This window comes from Schistocerca piceifrons, chromosome X (genome assembly GCF_021461385.2).
Source record: "Schistocerca piceifrons isolate TAMUIC-IGC-003096 chromosome X, iqSchPice1.1, whole genome shotgun sequence".
Classification (NCBI taxonomy): domain Eukaryota; kingdom Metazoa; phylum Arthropoda; class Insecta; order Orthoptera; family Acrididae; genus Schistocerca; species Schistocerca piceifrons.
Genome location: NC_060149.1, coordinates 921,564,329 through 921,586,300, shown reverse-complemented (window position 1 = coordinate 921,586,300; position 21,972 = coordinate 921,564,329). Strand labels below are relative to the sequence as shown.

The window sequence follows — 21,972 nt, the reverse complement described above, 5'->3', positions numbered from 1 at the left end:
TCTTGACACATCGCCTCGACAAGACAGTGTGTTTATCGCACTTTGATCTCGTTAATCGTGGACATCTTGGATTCATTTAGTTGTCTCTGTCACTCCACTGCATCTTGCGTGTTGTCGTCATAAGGTCTTTCTCCAGCGTCCGTCATTGTTTCATGTCCGTCCTTTCCGTTCGTTTGTTTGTGCATGGGATGCTCTCTGTTTGGTTTTGCCATGCTTTCTCAGTCACCCCACAACTGGAAATGTCACAGTCACAACAAGTTACAACAGGAGGCATTTCTTTGGGCTTTACATTAATACTTTGGTGCCTCCTACAGCTATTATTATTTGGGTCTGTCAGACAGTTTCCATATCTAAGGAACCCTTGTGTGCACTGCGCACACAATCTGTCACCTGGGTATCACTTTCTAATGCATAATGTGTCCCTGAGCCATTTAAGGGGATCCTGCAGTTCTATACCATATGGTGGAAGTGCATGATTGTGTATTGAATATCTGTAATCATAATATATAAAATAGAATGTGCAAATCCAAATAAATTGAACATAACTTTTTGTTTAATATATTTGATATCATGTTGTATGCTGCTTTCCACAATGCTCAGTGGGTAGAAAAATGATAAATAAATAAATGAAACATTAAGTAAAATATTTGCTGTAGAAGGTTTGCCCAAAACAATCATCTCAGATGATGATCCTCAGTTTTTCTCTCATCAGTGTTAACTCTTTTATTTACAAAATGGACTCTATCACTCTAACATAAATAACATATGTAATGTTATATAATCTCTACTATGTGTATCTAATTTTATTTTTTTATCTCATAATCTTAATAAATTGTACACAAACACATGCTTCAAAGAGGGAGAGTGTGTCATTTAAACTTTTCACTGGTATTACAACTGTGTATATGATGCCTATCTGTGTGAAACATGTGTACCCTGCATATGTTTTCTTATCATACAGGTTTTGTGTTTAAGAAGAGTTTGATTAGTGCCTCCATTAACAGGAATGGTTTTCTTCATTCGACTATGCTTGCTTGCTTCTCACATATTAAAAATGACATGCTTCTGTAATCTACAATGATGAACAAGTAAGTATGCTATTAATTCTACATCTACATCTACATACATACTCTGCAAGCCACTGCACGGTGCATGGTGGAGGGTACGCTGTAATACTACCAGTTGTCTCCTTTCTGGTTCCACTCACAGGTAGAGTGAAGGAAAACTGAATGTCTATATGCTTCCATATGAGCTCTAATTTCTTGTATCTTATCTTCATGGTCCCTACATGAAATTTATGTTGGTGGCAGTAGGACCGTTCTAAAGTCAGCTTCAAATGCTGGTTCTCTAAGTTTTCTCACTAGTGTTCTTCAAAATGAATGTCTTCTTTCCTCCAGGGATTCCACTTGAGTTCATGAAGCATATCTGTAACACTTGCATGATGATCAAACCTACCAGTAACAAATCTAGCAGGTCACCTCTGAACTCATTTGATGTCTTCTTTCAATCTGACCTGGTGTGGATCCGACACATTTGAGTAGCACTCATGAATACATGGCCTAGAATTCTAGTGCAAACTGAACTTAGGGATATTGGTCTGTAATTTTGTGGGTTCAATTTTTACACTTCTTATAAGCAGGAGTCACTGCACTTTTTTCTGGTCACTTGGAACTTTGCACTGGTGGAGTGATTTGAAATAAATGCAAACTAGATAATGGGCCATGATGTAGAGTACTCTTTGTAAAACCAAATTAGGACTCCATTTGGACCTGGCAGTTTCTTTATTTTCAACTCTTTTAGTTGTTTCTCTATGTCAGGGATGCTTAATACTATGTCAGATGACAGTATGTTTGTATGATTCTTGTTCATGAATGATTTCTTAAATGTGGATTTAAAATTGTGGCGTTAATTTTCCTGTCTTCTTACTAAATTGGACACAGTATTTTTAAATGACTGATTTTACAACCAATGTTAGTCAAAGTGAATTTCAAAGAATGACTCCAAAATTTTATGCTTTAATGATTTATTGTTCCTTTTCTTCTATTTTTAGAAATGTAATTTGCTGTAGTTTGTATTAGATTTAAATTTAACATTGTCTGTATCTAGATTACTGCCACATATACTAATGATTTATCTAATTTATTGATATTGTTTTCAGAAATAAATCACTGCTGCCTCAGAGCTAAGGACGCTATGAGATTGCTTGTTTTGTTTATTTTGGATTTATATACACCTTACAGATTCTCACAATTTTAGATCCTTTTTCTTTCAGGACATTTGTCTGTTAATTTGCAAAGCATGTTTCTATTTAAATAAAAGTTATCTTTGATTTCTAGTTTGTATGATTTATCCATTGAAAACTTTTTTTATAGCATTAATAACTATAAATTTCCTTTTGCTTGATGTTAATTATCTCTATTTGGCTACTTTCATTATTTTAGTAATAATGTCTTAAAGCAACACAGCTTTAAATTTTAAGGAAGTTTCATTATTTTTCTGTGTGTTTTCTTTTGCTATTAAAGATTTACTGATTGCTGTACTTTCTTATTTTTTTTCATGTATATTGTGACCAAACAGTAGCGTTTTTCTTTATTCTGTTAACAATTTATGGGTATCTGAGTTTTTGATTTTTCATGAAGTAGAAAAATTTGTTAATTGTCCTATTCCAGCCAATGGTAGATGAGATTAATTGTATATGGCCAATGTATAACTCAACGAGCTTGCTTCATTTTCTTTTAGGTCTTTTGCTCCAGATTCGTCTTCTGCTTCAGAAAAAGTTCAATCTGATGCCAGAAAGAGGAGGTTGTTTGCTGTATCTTCTGACTGTTGATAGCAATGAAATGTCAGAGGAATTATTATTTACTTGAATATCAACCAAGAGAGTAATTTTACATACTAAACTTCCAGTGTTGTTGACTTATGCAGTTATTAAGAGAGATATGTGTGTCAGTGGGATTTTTGAACAATGTTCCAAACTGTATGGGGCAGGGATGCTACTGTAATATGGTATTTGTGAATCTGACAGGGAGCCAGCACAGACTCAATCATCCTAAAATGTCCCCATGATCAGTATCTACTGTTCTGCATTAGTTATCTGCATTGTAGTGAATTAAGTGCCACAGAAAAAAATTGATGACTTAAGAGATAAAGTTTCATTTCTTGTTGTGTACACAAAACACCCAAAAATTTACACATCTAGGACAGCTATCAGAATGCAGAATGCTATCATTCACCATATACTCATTAATTTTGTAGTGTAATTATTTGAAACCATCAACATTACAAATGGATGCCATTACTTAAAAAGTTAATCAGTTAGCTCTTTCAGGGGGTTTTAGTTTTCACCAGCAACTGTGCATTTTTGTTTGAATTTGTACGAAATGTGGTGAATATTACATATGACCATTAAAAATTCATTATTCAGTTCTACAGGGGTGTTAAAAGTTAATTTTTTGTGGCTCTGTACATAACTCATCACAAAAAAGTAAGATGATATGTTACCAGAAAAGGAATTTTTACCTTTATAGTTTCATTAAAAAGCGAGACTAGTTCTGCTTTTATCCCACAACTGTCAGTTTCTGATAGCAAAAATGTATTACCTATATAATGTAAGGTCTCTATAAGTGTCTCAGTCAATGGAAAGACCCTGTAACAATATCATAAAAGAAGAAAAGATATAAGTTTATGGGCTGTGGATACTGAGCATCAGAATTATACTCTATATCTATATAATAATGTAAAAACATAGCCTATAATAACTAATCTTTATGCAGTGTACATGCAATAACAAATTGCCAAATAACCAGTGCTTTAAAATAAATTGTATTAAAAATATTGCATCTCATTACTCCATTTTGGAAGTTTTGAGAGAAGAATATTTTATAAATGTAGATTTCCAATTGCATGCAATGTACTATTGGTGAGTTTTTAAATCCACAGCAACACATGAAAATCAGTGAAAATAGACATCCTATCTGCAAGATTAAGTTCACTGAAGTTTAGTACAGTGGAAGCTTGCTTACCAATCATCTCCCATAACACACAATACACATAACAAGGAAAACAAATTGTAAAAAAAAGATTTGCTTCACAAGTAGTGTTTCACGTGAATGATGATGATTTAGTGTGCTGTCACCAGCCATTGGCATGCGGTGGGGGAAACGTTAAAAAATATGATCACCTTTCATTGTCAGCAGTGGCTTATGAACAATATCATTAGTATGTACTGCAGTCTGGGTATAGTGGTCTTTCTGCTACCGTCTTAGTGCAGTTTGTGATCATACATTTTTCTAAACTTTTATTCACACAGTGTTTTCTGTGTGGAAATTTTAATAACCTTCATAGAAATGCCCCCAAAGATAAAGTTGCAGGAAGATGACCATAAGACAAAGAAAATGAGCTTAGAAATGAAACATAAAATCATTGAAAAATGAGAATCTTGTGTGAGTTGCTGATTTAGCATGCAAATACAATAAGTCTACATCAACTATTTCCATTATTCTCTGGAAAAAGAACAAGATTAAGGAGATAGATGCTTTGAAAGGTTGCTCCTTATATAGATAAATGAAGAGTAATTTCTAGTTGATGCTATTAATGAGGTTATAATTTGTGAGAAGGTGGGAATGATTTTTGCTGACCTCATTAAGAAGATGCTAGGATCATCAGTGGCCAAAGGAGTGTATAAGGAAAGCTGTGGATGGTTCGAGAAGTTTAAGAGAAGAACTGGCATCCATAGGATTGCGAGGCATGGTGAAGCATTCAGTTCCAACACAAAGGCAGCAGAGAACTTCATCAGCAACTTCAAGATGCTCATAGATTCTGAGGGTTATCTGCCACAACAGGTTTTTAATTGTGATGAGGTGGGCCTATTCTGGAAAAAGATGCTGAAGCATACCTTCATAAAAGCAGTGGAGAATGCATTGCCTGGTCACAAGCTAATGAAAGTCTGTCTCACATTGCTGTTCTGCGCAAATGCAAGCAGTCATTTGAAAATTGAAATGCTGCTTGTTTACCGTTCAGAAACTCCGTGAGCCTTCAAGAAGTGTAAAGTCCAGGAGAGCAGGTTAAATGTGATGTGGAGGCCCAACAACAAGGCTTGGGTGACATGTGACCTTTCTTGTGATTGGATCAATGAAGTGTTTGGTCCTTCAGTGAAAAAATATTTGCTTGAGATGAATGTGCCACTCCATATCTTGCTTGTTATAGACAATTCTCCTACCCATTATCAATGCCTACAAGACCACCTCCTTGAAGAATTTCAATTTGTGAAGACCCAATTTCTGCCTCCCAACACTCCATTACTCAGCAGATTATTTCTAACTTTAAGAAGCTCTGCACTAAAGCACTCTTCAAGCGTTGCTTTGAATTGACTGAAGCTACCAATGTCACTCTCAGAGAGTTTTGGAAATATCACTTCAACATTGTTGCCTACATCAAGATGATTGAATAGGCACGGGATGGGGTTACCAAGAGAACTCTCACTTCTGCTTGTATGAAGCTATAGTCAGAGAACATTGTTAAATGTGAGTCCGAGACATTTGAGTCAGTGCCTGTGGAGCCTGCAGTCAATGGGATGGTGTCTTTGGCCAAGATCAGGGGACTAGAAGTGGATAACAATGATATCAATGAGCTTGTGGAAGATCACAGCCAAGAAGTGACCACCAAAGAGCTTATGGAGTTGCAGTGTGTTTCACAGCAGGAATTTGTGGAGAGGAGATCTTCAGAGCAGGAGGAGGAGGAGGTAGTAACTGCAAAACAGCAATCTTCTGGCACAATAAGATAAATGCTGAAAGCATGGGAATTGGTTGTATAGTACACTGAAAATCATCACCCCAATAAAGCAGTGGCTCCATGCACAACAAATTAATTTAATGGTAATAATGTGTTGTGTTTTCACCAAGAGTTGAATCATCAGTAGAAACAAATAACTATAGATAGCTTCCTAGTAAAAAGAATTGGTTATGTATTGTGAATAATACTGTATGTATAATTTTCTTTGAATAAATGGCACGAATAAGGTTAAATTTTAGTACTTTTTCTGTGTGGAATGCATTATCATATTTTACATTAATTAATGTGTGATAAATTGTTTCACATAATGAGTGTTTCATACTATGAGTAAAATTCTGGAATGAATTATAGTTGCTATGCGAGGTTCCACTGTACTGTGAATTAACCGGGAAAATTTCTAAACAGAATAATTATATATTCTCACACAGTTTATTTGCAACAAAGTAACCAAATAATCTAGGAAAGTATTTTTGAAAATTGTGTCTATAATTTTCAACTGAGCTATGTAATAACTATTTGAAAATACATATGGCTATAAAGTTTCCAAATTCTTTGTAGCAACACTCTCAGCCATTGAGTAGTCATACAGAAAAAGATACGTACACTGAACTGCATTTGTTCTGTGTGAAATACTGTGAATAGAATAAACAATAATTGCCATAAAAGTGATACCAAATCTCAGACCCCATGATAAGAAAAAAATTAGCTACAAGATTTAATTTTACTGAAATACTGAAAGTGTAGTATAACCATGTGCTAAACAGATCTTATTTTATTCAAGATAATCTGTTATATACATCAAATTGAGTAGATGCTTGTATGCATGTACATCTGGGATCTCCTCCCCAACCGCTGGATTGATTTCAACCAAATTTGGCACAGAAACAGCAGGATTCTAATGTCAACCAGTAGAGTGGTAACATGCAGGCACCCCCTAGTAAGGTGCAGTAAAGCTGCTGCATTGAATGGAGATTGTATTGAAAAACAGGGTTTCATAGTTGAAGGAGTGGGTAATAATATGGTATATTGGAATCCTAAATAAAACAAACCTGTTTTCAGAAAAAAAATGTGTTATATTACCCATTGAATGCACTCTGTACAAGCTGTCTTTGTGAGAAGCACTCTGGGAGGAGAGATCATGTCACATCACCTGGTGGGATCCTGTTACCTCTGAGCACCTATAACCTTGTGTCTGCCAGGACTCATTCTGTATTGCACTCGCATGATGGAATGTTTGCTGTACCAGCCACTATCCATTGACAACTTGAGCTTTGATTTTGAACTATGTACAGGCTTTAATATTGGCTGGCTATCTTCTTTTTGTGTGACACTGAAAATATACATTGTTGTCTTTACTCTGTGTTTCTCTTGTCTCAGTGTAATAAGCCAAATGAATTGTGCTCATAATTACAGACTTCTACAATAGTGATAAGTCTTTTCAAACTCTCAGTGCACCAAAATATTGGACACCATGGACTTGGAATTGATGGAGCAGTGACTCCAACAACAGCAGGAACAGCAACTTCTCGATCAGCAATTACTGGAATGACGGCAACAGCAGTTGGCCTTACTACAGGAACAAATAACGACATAATCTATCAGGAATCATACATCTTCAGCAGTTCCACTGTTTGCTTTGTTTCTGGTTGGCACTGATGATTGAGAAACATACTTATGGCACTTCCACTATCACTTCACTGACTACAAGGTAACCTATTCTGATCAGCAACAGTCATTTTTTCTTTTGTTGATTTCCACTGTTTGTTGGGTTTGCTCCATAAGCTGTTTCCCACAAAACATCTAGATAGTTTGACTTTTGCTGAACTTTGTAATCTGCTGTTGGATAATTATGGGTGCATTTGCTTGCTTGAAATTTCACCAGCATTGTAAACAACCATTGGAAACTGACAACGACTGGGTCACCGACCTTTAGGGCCTTAATCACCATTGTGCTTTTGTGTGTTCCAAAGAACCATGTTGCTGATTGTATGCCAAGTCCTTGATTTGGGACTTGCTTCACCAACATTTGTCTGAAAAGGAAGTCCACTCCCATGCTTTACAGCATGCTGACTCATCCTTAGATGAAATCCTTAAAATTCTTCAGGCTTTTGAATTCACACAGGGAACCAAAAGCCAGTGGGAGGCTCAGTCAGCAGTGTTATCTGTCACCACCACTGCAATGGTTACCAACACCTCTCAATGTAACCAGAAGTCACATGCTCATGTCAGGTGCTCCAGTGAACATGTTATGCTATACCAGTCAGTGACTTAGAGGTATGTGAATTGGATGATGACACTTCAGACTGTCTCCAAATGATCTCTGTTTCATAACCCAATTTCAGAATCTTTTCCCGGTTCTCCATCTCAACTGAACTCCACTTTGTGTCGTCAATCTTTTGTCCTCAGTATTTTCTCTGACTCCCTCATTCCCTCTGCTGGATCAATTAGCTACTTGCTTTTCATGTGGCATTATGTGTCACATTACTTATGTGTGGCAGCCATCCAATGCCCAGGATCTTGGGTACAATATGGAGGTTGGTTCTCCCGTCTCATCTGCCATGGGATCTCATCAGAGCTCTCCTGCAGAAGTAGTGCTCTCCACTAAAATACTGACCCATTCTGCCATGAGTCAGTCTGTCAAACTGGTAATCATGTTATGAATGAATGGCCTGGAGGTCCCTTTTCAGATGGATACTGGTGCATCCTCTCCTTTTATGAATATTACCTACATTACGTTATGTTTTTCCTTGCTACAGCCTTCTTGACAGATAGTAATGGCATGTGATGGCCATGAGATGTGCGTGAAAGGTTTTTTTTGCTATGGAAGCCTCATACAAAAATGTTTCATGGAAACTTTCCTTTTTGGTTGTTATTTCAGGTGATGTGGAAAATATCTTTGGGTTAGATGCATTCAAACAGTTTGGGTTTCCCATTTTGTGTCACTGGTGACTTAACTGCATCTTATTTGGATCTGTTTACCCCTGTGTTAATTTAAGCTGCAGATCTAGTGATAAAAGCTCATTTAAAACCAGGCTCCTTGCCTTATGTCTCGTGGGACACCCTGATTCCACTCATCTTGCAAGACACGGTTATGGTGGAATTCGACTAATTGGAAGCCCTCAAGGTGATTATCCCTGTCTCATCCAGCCAATAGCTTTACCTTTTGTAATCATGAAAAAACTGGATGTTCCCTCCACCTATTTGTTGATTTTAAGGTCGTCAATGTGCAGGTCACTGTTGATATTTTTCTCATTCCCTGCCCAGAAGAACTGTTTTCCATATTAGAAAATGGTGTCTGTTAGATTAAGGCCAGTTTGTCAGAGGCATACTTGCAATTGCCATTGCACACAGGATGTCGGGATCTGTTGGTCCTCAGCACACCCTTTTGATTCTGTAGGAGTCACAGTCTCCCCTTGGTATTTCTAGCAAGCCAGTTATCTTCCAGCATTACTTGGCACAAATGATACAGGACATTCCTTCATACTGCAATTCTTTAAATGATAGCATAGTGATAGGGGTCTCAATGAATGAACACCTACAGAAATTGCAATCTTTGTTTTCTCCGTTAACCAAAGCTCGTCTCACATGTAACCTCCACAACCGTAAATTTTTCTGTTGAGTACTTTGGGGTTATCATTAGCCAACAGGCCATCTGTCCTACTGAGCACATGCCTGTGTGACAGAAAACATGCCCAGGCCTTGGAATTTCAGGGAACTGCAATCCTTTATGAGAAAAATTAGCTATTATGGCCATTTCATTCCCCATGTTACAAAATTGTCCTATCTGCTCAATGCATTGCGGAAAAAAGGGGTTCCATTCTGGTTTCTTCCAGAGCATGACACAGCTTTTTCCTCTCTTTAATGAACCCTCAAATCGGCACCATGTCTCATCCCATTATCACTATGGAAGGCTCTTCTTCTTGACACAGATGCCATGCCACATGGAGTTTGGGAGGTTGTGTCCCACAAGGAGGTGGATGACTCTGAACATCCTATTGTGTTTGTGTCTAAGATATTCAATTCTGCCCAATGCATCTACTCACAGATTGATAAAGAGGTGCTGGCCACACAGTTAAGAAATTTCACACCTATCTATATGACATCAAATTCCAGCTGCTGCTGACCATAAGCCATTACTGACACCGTTTGGACCAAGTTATAGCCTCCAGGACAGTACAAAGGCAGTGGCATTGGGCATTGTTTTTATCAGCCCATACCTGTGACATTCTCTATAAGCCAACCAGCCACCACTCGAAAGCTGATGCTTTGTCCTGGCTACCTGTTGGCACTGATCCAGAATTTGAAACCCAGGAAGGCATTATCTCTCAGCTGGATCTGAATTGTACATTGGCTCTGCACAATTTTCCCCTTGATGTTACATTAATGATGGTCCATACAACGCCAGTGTCTGCTCTTGACATTGTGACTAAATGTGTTAAGTGAGGGTGGCCACCTCATCTCTCAGCTAAGAACGAAGGTCAATTGATTTTTTTTTTTCTTTTTTCCTTCCAATACTGGCTCTCCCTTGATGATTGTGTTCTCCTGCTGAAAATCTGAACATGAATGGCCTTGTGCCATTATTTTCCCAGCTCTGTGCCCTCAGGGTTCTTGCACTCCTACACATTGATCACAGTGGCATATCCCACGTGAAACAGCACCCATGCTGCCATGCCTACTGGTCAGCCTACTACAAGGACATGAAGACCATGGTCTGGTTAGCACCATGTATGCTCAACAGCAATCTGCACACTGCCGAGGTGTTCCTCTCCTGGCCCCTGTCGAGCCCTTGGCAGCACCTCCACATAAACTTTGCTGCTCCCTTCTTGTGTCAGATGTGGTTGGTTGTGGTAGACTCATATCCCAAATTTATGCATACCTACCCTATGGGTTCCATGACAATGTGATCAAGCCCCTTTCACACATCTTTGCCAATGAGGACCTCCTGCAAGCCATCATCTCAGGCAATGGCCTCTGGCTCACCTCCACCCAGTTTTCCAATTTCTGTGAAATGCACAGGATAGAACACCTTCTTATAGTACTGTATCACCCCCAGTCCAATGGGAAAGTGGAACAGATAATGTTGAATTTCAAGAGAAGATGGGGCCCTTATCCAGTCCACACCATTGGACAATGTCTTGCCTTATTATTTGTATACTATAGGCCTGCCCCAATTGTGTGGAAGAGCCTGGTCAAATTGCTCCATGGATGGCAGCCTCACACTCCTCCCTCTCTGCTATTACTCCCGAACTATAATCTGTTCTGGTCTCCAGTCTGTCACCAATACTGTATTGGTGCCCTAGTGTCAGCCTAATTATTTGGATGCCATCTGACATACAATACTGGCCATCATCCAGGATGTGCATGACTGCCAGATGTATGAAGTCACCAAGAGGGTCACCTCTGGAGATGCTATCAGAACAGTGGTGCCACAGGATGGTATCAGCATGCCTCTTTGGTCTGTACAACCAGTTCCCCTGGCCTTGTCCACTGTAGATGACGCCTCTCCTCTGCCACCAATGCCAGGCCCCTGGTGAACTGTTGGTCGTGGATTGGGCTCTGATGCCCCAACTTCCCTGTCCCAGGGTCTCCAACTGCAGACCTGTGGTTTCTCTGGTGACAGCCCCTGTGCAGTTGGAAGTTGTTGAGATGGAGTTGCATGAACTTCTGGGTTCTGCATGCCCCAGTGTCCAACTCAACTTAAGCAGTGGCACCCTCGAACCACTGACCACCAGTGGCACCCCCACATCATCACTGAAGTTGGTACAAGTTTGGCTTCCACATCTATGCCCACTCTCTGGAGGGGGGATGTAGTACCAGACTCCAACAGCAATGTCTGCTGTCACAACTATTGATCAATCGCTACCTCCAGCCTGCACCACTGGGTAGAGCTGCAATCTACAAGATGTCACCACAAGTAGCACTTTGGGAAGAGTCCATACACCCAGAGCTCATGGCATATCACCTGGTGCAACCCTATAGAGTCTCCTTTTCTTATTGTAAACGACGATTCAGCTTGTGTGTGAGGATTTGCTAACTGTGATAATTATGTGGCTGACAGTAGTGGACCAGTGATTGTATACCTATTGCCAATATATTAGATGTTCTGTGTACTTGAGTTACTCCATGAATGTTGAATCAGATAGTGTACATGTATGGAATGTAATTGATACTGAATTGTGAAGAGAAAGGGCAATAAAATTCAAAGTTGTCATCATGAGATTGCTGTTGAGACCCCCATTAAATTATATCATCTACTCATTTCATTAATCACAAAGTCAATTTTCAAGTGGTGCAGAATCTACAGGAGATGGATACTGCAGATGGAGCATGCAGTACAGTTGACACTGTATCACATCTCCACTACGAGAGCTGTCCAGCTTCACTATTTGAGTGTACATGTGGAGTCCCTCTGACCATAAATTAGTGTTTTATTTTTAATTTTTAAAATTTTTTTTACAAGTTCTACTGACACACCTAGAGATTCTGTGGTTCACTAGAGACTGGATTAGGAACTAAATCTAATATTCATAATAACATGCAAAATACTAAGCTATAATTGAAGCCTGTGACATCTGATGATCAGCTGTAACCATGTGCCTCCCATGCAGAAGACTCTTTCTCTTGTATTCTCACTTGATAGAATGTTCACTATGCCAGCCACTATCTGGTGACAACTTCAGTTTTGGTCTCAGACTACATATTTACTTTACTATTGGTTGGCTATCTTCTGTTAGTGTGACATTGAACTTATACATTATTGTCTTTACTATGTGTTTCTACGGTGTCACTGTAATAAGCCATATAAATTTTGCTTATAACTGCAGACTTCTACAGAAGGTGTAGAGAGGTAGGGGGGAAGTGGAAAAGAAAGAGGGGGAGATAACAGGGAGATAACAGGGGAGAAGGATATGGCCAAAGGGAGGAGGGAGGAAGGTATTTTGATACGAGGTGGAGGAAATGGAGGGAGGGGGAGGGGGAGGGGGAGAGAGAGAGAGAGAGAGAGAGAGAGAGAGAGAGAGAGAGAGAGAGAGAGAGTAGTAGGAGGAGGAGGAGGAGGAGATGAAGAGACAGAGAGAGTGCGAAGGAGGAGATATACAGATTGAGGTGGGAGGATGAGGTGGACATAAGGAGGGAGGAAGAGGTGTACACAAAGATGGGGAGGAGGGGGTGTATCAATTTATGTATCGAACACATACGTGGGTAAAACTGTGGAGTAAAGGCTAATATTTTGATTATACAGGGAGAACATTAATAAAACCAAAAAAATGCAGGGATGGATTCCTGACTGGAAATGGAGGAAAAAATGTTCTATGAATGTGTGTCCAGAAAAGCATCATTGCTATGGTAGAAGGCACTGATGAATGAAAGTTCCTCTGATGATGTGCCATGTGAACCTTGTGTGTTGCAGGCTGTATGATTGACACAGCATACTGTAAGCAGCAGAATAGTATGGTATTCATGTTGGGAACAAGCTGAGGTGGTGTTTGTGTACAGACAAGCAGATGGAAATGCTTGAGGGACAGCACGGCTATACCAAAACAAATACCCACACAGACACCAACCACATCACACAACATTTCAAGGCCTTTTGGGCATGCAGGGAGGTGGCAGATCATGCATACACCAGATTTGGAGGAATGGGGTCTACAAAATACTGAAACGAACCCTAGAATATGCTCGACGCAAGTGGCCCGCCCACATGATGTAAGGCAGAGTACAATTGTGTGTATCCTGCATGGAAGGATTTTATTGACAGTTTTTGTACTAGACCATCTCAATTATGGGATTTCTGTCGTCAGTCCTCTTTACTGATGAACCATTCTGGTGATTACAGTATGGTGTGTCAATCACAGAGCCTACAACACAGAAGGAACACACAGCACATGGACAAAGGAATTTTCATTCATCAGTGCCATCTACCATGGCAATGGTGCATTTGTGGAGACATGTTCATAGGACCTTTTCTCCTCCATTTACAGTCAGTCAGTTTGTTGGTTTTATTAATGTTCACCCTGTATAAGGAATAATAGATAAAAATATAGTTTTATCCAGATATGATTTAATTAATAGCTATTGTTAGTAATATAATGGTGAAAAGAACAGAGATTAATTTCAGTACTTTAGAATTAAAGGAAAGTAGAAAAGTAGAAGTGTTCAGCTGTTGTTAGGCATACACAAAAGAAAGAAAAGTTGTTAATGTTATTTTTCAGCAGATGGTCTGGTTGTGGTGATGGTAGTGTTGGGTGGGGTGGGTAGAGGGGGAGAGAGACAGGAGGCAGGGAAAGGGATTAGGGGTGGGTGGCTAGTAGCTCAGAGTAAGGCAGCCAGTTTGCCAGCTAGGAATGCGGTAGGGAAGGGTTGCATGTATGCAGGCTGGCTCGATTGTAGAAGCCAGTGGGAAATGGCACACACTAAATGTGATGTGAGGATGTGAATTAGAAGGAGGTGACATGATGGAGGAAGGAAAAACTGTTGGGTGGAGGGTATGGAGGCTATGAGTTGCTTGAGATTGAGGCCAGGATGATTATGGGAGTGGAGGATGTGCTGTAAGGACAGCTCCCATCTGTGCAGTTTGGAGAAGCTGGCAGTGGAGGGAAGGATCCAAACAGTTCAGGCTGTGAAGTAGCCATTGAAACTGAGCATGTTGTTCCACTGGATGGTTGACTTTATTCTTGACAACAGTTTGCTGGTGGCCATTCATCCTGATGGTCAGCTGGTTGGTAGTCATACCAAGATAAGGGGCTGTGCAGAGTTTGCACCAGAGTTGGTATATGACATGGCTGCTTTCACATGTGTCCTAGCTTCTGATGGAGTAGGATAAGCCTGTAACAGGACTGGAGTAGGAAGTCTGAGATGGATGGATTGGACACATCTTATACCTGTGTCTTGCAGAGGGATATGATCCCTGTGGCAAGGGGTTGGGAATGGGAGTGACACAGCAATTGACTAGGATGCTGAGTAGGTTGGGTGGTTAATGGAACACCACTTTATGAGGCGTGGAAATGCCCTATCCCTCATGAACCTGGTACTGCAAAAACACCTCTACATGGGAAAGACATCCCAGACATTCTCTCTGCAAGATGCTTTTACTGTGAGATTATCACTACATACACAACATCTCTCAAATATGAACCCTTCTACTGCAGCACCCGGAGGATCATTCCAGACATGACCTCCATAAATTGGCTAATCTACTGTCAACTGTCAACATATTCCCCCCCCCCCCCACCTCCCCACCCCTTGGGGCACCACTATCTATCAATACCCAATCTTCTCACAGTGAAATCCCTTGATAATGCCTCGTAGCACCCAGACCCTGTGTAGCTCACCTCTTCCTTTTACCACATCTTTCAAAACTCCTTCTCAACACCCCACAAAACCCAGAATTCAAGTAAATCCAAAACACTGTTTTTAAACTCTCCACCAAAAGCCTCAATCCCACAGAAGTTTCAGTTCTATTCAAAGGCCTAACCTTCAGTCCTACCTCCACATTTAACCATGCTGGACTTGTCATAGATGTAGTCTCCTCCTCCAAATCTTTACAGTGGAAATGCTGCTTTGCCACCAATCCCTCCAACTAAAGCCAACCTAATCCCAACACTGAACCTTGCCTCTCCCAGGGCATACCACCATCCAACCAAGACCCTTCCCCTCCCCTACCCAACAACCCCCCAGTCAGCTTCCAGGAATTCCATACTTCCAACTTGGCCTCAACATCCTTTTCCAGGTCAGTTTCTATGAACACCAACCTTTCAGCAGAAGAAAGGACAGCCATACACTACCTCAAAACATATCATCACCTAATCATCCTACGTACAGACAAAGGTTCCACCACTGTCATTATGAATTGCGGTGACTACCTGGCAAGAGGCTTTTACTAATTATATGACTCCTCCACCTATAAACTCCGCCAGAGTGGTCCCATACCAGAAATCCAACATAACCTCTAATCGCTGCCTAAATCCTTAGGCCCATCCCAGAACCGCTCCCATGAGTCCATTTCCCTCCTCACCCCAGTGACACCCTGCACACCCACCTTCTACATGCTTCCCAAAACCATCAACCCTAACAATCTTTGTTTCTGCATTGTACTCTCACTGAAAGGATTTCTGCTCTGGTTGACCAACATCTCCAACCAATTGCCTGAAATCTAGCCTCCCACATTAAAGTTACTTACCACTTCCTTCACTGACTTTCCACCATCCCTATGCCTCTACCTCCTGGCTCCCTAGTCATCACTATTGATGCCTCCTCCTTATACACATACATCTCTCATGGCCATGGCCTCAGGGCTCTCTCATGACATCCTTCTGACTCCAAACCCACCACCTCATTCCTTATACAACTTATCAACTATATCAAGATCCACAACTACTTTTCCTTTGAAGGGTACATTTACATACAAATCTGCAGCACAGCCATGGGCACCCACATGGCACCCTCCTACACAAACCGTTTTGTGGGTCATCTAGAGGAAACCTTCCTAGCCTCCCAAAATTGCAAACTACCCAGAGTGGTTCAAGTTTATTGATGATATCATCATGGTCAAGACATCCTGTCCACATTCCTTCACAATCTCAACACCTTTTCTCCCGTCTGCTTCACCTGGTCCTCCTCAGCCCTTCCTGGATGCTGACCTCCTCCTCTCTGCTGACTCCATGCACACCTCTGTACTCATTAAACCCATTAACTAACAACAGTACCAGCATTTTGACAGCTGCCCTGCCTTCCTGATGAAAGAACCCCTGCCATATGGCCTTGCAATCCATGAACGACATATCTGCAGTGACAAGAAATTCCTTGCCCAGTATGCTTTAGGCCTCACAAAGGCCTTCATAGACAGTTAGTATCCACCAAACACAGTTCACAGGCAGGTTTCCTGTGCCATATCCTCACACACCCACAATCCTCCCACCACCTCCAAGAATCAACTGCAAAGGAGTGACCCCCTTGGCACCCAAGATCACCCTGGACTGGAACACCTGAAACATATCCTTCAACAGGGCTTTGATTCTCTTTCATCATGCCCTGAAATGAAGAACATTCTATCCAAGATGCTTCCCACCCCTCCTAAAGTCATTTTCTATTGCCCACTCAACCTACACATCATCTTTGTCCATCCCTATGTCAATCCTATTCCCAACCCCTTTCCACAGGGATCATATCCCTGCAGCAGATCAATGTTCAAGACCTGGCCAATCCACCCATCCAGAACCTCCCAGTTCTGAAACAGGCTTATCCTAGCCCATCAGAAGTGGGGACACATATTAAAGCAGCCGTGTCATATATCAACTGTGGTGCAAAAACTGCACAACCTTTTATCTTGGTATGACTATCAACCAGCTGTCCATCAAGATGAATAGCCCCTGCCAAACTGTTGTCAAGAACAAAGTTGACCAGTTGGTGACACAACATGCACCCGAGTACAACATGTTGAATTTCAACAGCTGCTTCACAACCTGAGCAATCTGTTCCTTCCCTCCACTACCAGCTTCTCAGAACTGTGCAAATGGAGTTGTCCTTGCAACCCATCCTCCACTGCTGTAATTTTCATAGCCTCAATCTCAGGTAACGCACTGTCCCTGCTCCCACAACATAACAGTTCTCCCTTCCTCTATCCTGTCCCACATTCTGATTCACACACCCACATCACCTTAAGTGTATGCCATTCCCTGCAGGTCGCTACAGTTGTGTCAGCCCATATATGTGCCACCACTCCCTCTTGCATTCCTAGCTGGCCAACTGGTCACCTCCCTCTGAGCCACTAGCCTTCCATTCCCAATGCTCTCCCTGCCTCTCATCTCCCTCTACCCATCCCACCCAACACTACTTCCAACACAACGAGTCCACCTGATGAAAAATAACATTGGCACTGTTAGTCTAGCTGACACTGACACTATGTAGTGGCATAGGTGTGTGTGTGTGCGTGCGTGTGTGTGTGTGTGTGTGTGTGTGTGTGTGTGTGTGTGTGTGTGTTATATATTCTACTTCTACTCTAGCTCATCAGAGGATAACTTGAAAAGCTAGCAAGTTTTCTTTCTCTATAGTGTGTGCCTATCAACAACTCAATGCTTCTGCTTTTCAGTCAGTGGTCTTCTTTAGTCCTACAACAGATATTAATTTTGTATTGCTGTACTGTTACTTACTGGTAATTTTTCTTAATGTTCTGAAAGGCTCTGACAAACATCCATGTATTTGGGGTGTTCTTATTTTCACAGTGATGAAGTGATAGCAGGAACTTGGATCCGATGATTTCACAGGGAATAACTAGAGGTAAATCCTGAAATCACAAACAAAACTCACAGTGAGTAAAATATTTTATAAGAAATTGAGACTATGTGAAATTACTCCTAATTGGTGCTGAGAAAATTATATGTTGTGAATGACGTAGATTTCTCTATTTGCCATAAACCAATAGGATGATATTTTTGGAATCTTACTGTCATTGTGCACAATTTGACTCTCTTGTTTTATCACCCCCATCAGAAGACTTACTCCTTAGGCGCTTTAAAGTCTCCAGAAGGAAAAAGACAGATGAAAAAATGATAACCCAAAAAACCATAAGAATACAAAATGAAAAAGGACCACTTTAAATATTGCCAAATGGTGTGTTCAAAGTATAGCTAATAAGAACTGAAGACTAATCAGTTCAATAGTAAAAAATCCATGAAAATTGTTCTGAATGACAGAGAAAAGTAATTATACAAGGTATTAAAATGGTTGATAATTACATACATATTTACTATTGAATACAATGTAATAGAAGGAAACATTCCACGTGGGAAAAATTATATATAAAAACAAAGATGAGGTGACTTACCGAACGAAAGCGCTGGCAGGTCGATATATAATTTTTCCCACGTGGAATGTTTCCTTCTATTATATTGATATCATTAATTTGTATCCAACAATTACGTTTGTTATTGTCACTGTTGCATTTTGAAATCTTTTCTGTCGTCTTATTTTCCTCTTTCTGTTTTTGCCAGTATATCGACCTGCCAGCTCTTTCGTTCGGTAAGTCACCTCATCTTTGTTTTTACTATTGAATAGGTAGTAAAAAAATATACAAACTTACATTTTTGGAATGTAAGAATTATTCAAAATATGTTAAAAATCAACAGGTGCTATGAGACAGTTATAAGGGTATCTGAAGCAACAGAAGGCAAAGAAAAAGGAAATGGAGACTTCTACTCAATGTATCAGGAGTTGTAAGACACCAGAGATAAACACTTCATAGCATCATTCAGCATTGATGTATGAAACCTTTCACAGAAGGTCTGACTCTTTGTTAGTATGTTGATGAATTCCAGTACTCCATTCTCAAACTAAATGTTATAGTAAAGAATTATTATATGGTAATCTCAATAAAAGTAAAGTTACAGCAATCATGAGAAAAATGTGTATCAGAATCAAAATATGTACACATAATTGTACTGGGTGATTAGAAACATCTGGAAAGCTTGTAAGACTGTTGCAGGGTAGGTAGTGCTGAAAGGTAATTGTTAAGAAAAAAATCAATACATTGAGCCATTTTTGAGTTAATTAGCATTGAAATTAGCCAATCAGGCCATCACACACACAAATTAAAAAATTCCAGTAACCTGCCAGAATCAGCATCACCAAATGTGTTTTTTGTTTGGTTTCTTAAAACCAAAAAAGGGAATGATACAGAAATTGGACATGGGATGGTAGTAAAAATGAACCTGAGCCAAAGGCTGAGCAGTCTCATGGACTATCATCAATACTATGACACCTGACACTAATTGTATTTGGCAGGCTGTTTGAATTTGCCTGCACAACAGCTTGACTGGCTATCTCAATGCTAATTAACTCAGAAATGGCACAACATATTGAACTCTTTTCTGAATGACCATTTCTCAGCATAACCTACCCTACAACACCCTTACAAGCTTTTCAGATTGTTTCTGACAACCCTGTATAATAGGAAGAAACATTCTTTTAAATACCTAGGCTACATAATGTCCTTTCAAGGTGGTTCAGTGCTACCATACAGGCAATTTTTCTTGGGAATGATCCATCCATTCTTCTTTGGGTAAAATTTATTTAAGACAAACTGAAAAGGGCAAGGAAAATGATGAACCTTCCATTACCAGGTAGACAATGTAAAATGGATAATGATGATACTGGTTTAAGGGAACTCTATTACATGATTATCAGTGCCCTGGCGAATGGAGGAAATTAATATAATTGAAAATAGCTCTCAAAACTTGATTTTTTTTGTCAGATATGCGTTTTTATCTGTTTTCTTGATATTATGTAAGAACACTTCCTGGAGTTAGTGATTTGGTCAATGATTGAAGAAAGAAAAAGAAAATTTATAGAATAATGCATGTTTTTTTAACATCACAGTTAATAAAAAGTTCTTTCTTACACATTTAATCTTCAGTAAATTTTAATTACAATTTTAGTACTCATAATGAATTATTAGAAAGTAGTACATTTTATCTGTTTCCATTGATGGTAATTTTTGGACTGCTTTCCATCATCTTCTAAGCACAACTGTGCTTACATTGTGCCTTCTGCATTTGGATGAGATTGCCAAGCTTTGAGAATATTATATTTCATATCTTCTTGCATTGCAGTACACTGTTGATGCACAATGTCTTTAATGTATTCTCAAATGGAATAATTAGGGTATGTGAAATCTATTGACTGTGATGGCCAAGTCAGTGACTCTTCTCTCCCACTCAATCAACCAGAAAAAATTGATTAAAATTATACTTGTCTACCAAGGAAAAATGTGCTGGACACTGAAAGTAAAGCAATTAAATTAACTGCTATGTTACCAGAGGAACATCTCATAGCAACTCTGTTACTGCCTGTTGCAGAAATTCAGAGACTGCTTTAACTGTTCATACAAATATAGGGTTCAATGATCTTATCATGACAGAGTCCACTCCAGTTATATATGCTCCAGATATACTGGTTGTATTACTCTCAAAACCAGTGAGGATCTTCTTCTGACCAATAGTCTGTATCATGAACATTTATCAAAATGTTAGATTTGAAAGTGGATTTATCAGTCCATAGTATAACAGTTGCAGAATCCAGATTTTGATTTCAAGCCAGATGCAGAAATTAGTTTGTATCTGGAAATCATCTTCACTTAATGCCTGTAGTGGCTTATGAGGAGCAGAGCTGACACATCTAGTGCGGGAGCTGAGATTTCTCTTTTACTCACAGTATTTATTTTAGTTTCTGTTTTTTTGTGTAATTATACCAAGAAGTGAATTGTATCAAAATATTTTACTCTGTGGATTAGTGTTTACTAATTCATTCTAAGTTTTTTCATGTAAATTTAAGTGCTTTAGCTTTGTGAGAGCTGATTTTAGAGTACTGTTTGTAAACAGCTGGATGCTGTGTTGGCCATCGTTGACATGCTTCAAGCTGCTGCCATAAGCTTCACTGGCACTGGGGCTCCAGAGATGACTTATTTGGCAGCTCTGGAGCCAATAGTGTTGCCTGGGGTCTCCGTGCTGCTGCACCTTCAACTTTGCTTGTTCTGGCTGATCAAGACTTACTTGATGGTGATTGGTGAATAGTGGCACAGTCACTAATCTCTGGGTGGAAGGCAAAAGTGGGAACAGCCACACAGATGTCCTCCTATGTCTTAAAAACAAGTTTGATGTATTGCCTACCGCTGGAAGTATATCCAAGCCAGCACAGGATGCCTTCGTGTTGGGACTGTGGCTGATCTTCCTGAGAGGTCTAGGCAAGTGCAGCTGGTGGGATTGCTTGTCACTGGAATCTTCAGTGTTTGGTGAGAGATTGTGATCTTCAGAGAAATAGAGGGAGTGTCCAGAAAGAAGGCTAGTGTTCACACTGTATACTTGGTGGGGCTCTTGTTTGAGATGTGGAGGAGGCTCTTCTGGCAGCTATTGAGTGTCTGGTGTGCACGTGGCTGCAAATTCTCACTCATGTGGTGAAGAATGACACCTGCTGCCTGGGTTCAGATGAGGGTTCAGTTCCTACAGGAGGCTGGCTGCTTTGGTGAAAACATCTAGCCTTACTCATATGATGAAAACAGAGTTCTCACCTTACAGCACTGTTCCCAGAACCAATCACAATCCTCTGGTTTTATGCTGAGTGCAAAGCTTAAACGAGGGGCTCAGAAAATTCTGTGACAACCTTAGATGCAGATTTCGTGATCTCCGCTACTCT

The 21,972-nt window shown here is 40.0% G+C and overlaps 1 protein-coding gene across 2 annotated transcripts in view; it reads right to left on the bottom strand.

The window, feature by feature from the left end:
• LOC124721097 overlaps window positions 1-21,972 on the bottom strand; it is a 654,343-nt gene that overhangs the window by 151,765 nt on the left and 480,606 nt on the right. For both annotated transcript variants that reach the window (XM_047245917.1, XM_047245918.1), the window contains exons 16-17: window positions 17,937-18,070; window positions 3,520-3,646 (exon numbers count right to left, since the gene is read on the bottom strand). In XM_047245917.1, the coding sequence (XP_047101873.1) occupies window positions 3,520-3,646; window positions 17,937-18,070 (261 nt within the window). The remainder of the gene's footprint in view (window positions 1-3,519; window positions 3,647-17,936; window positions 18,071-21,972) is intronic.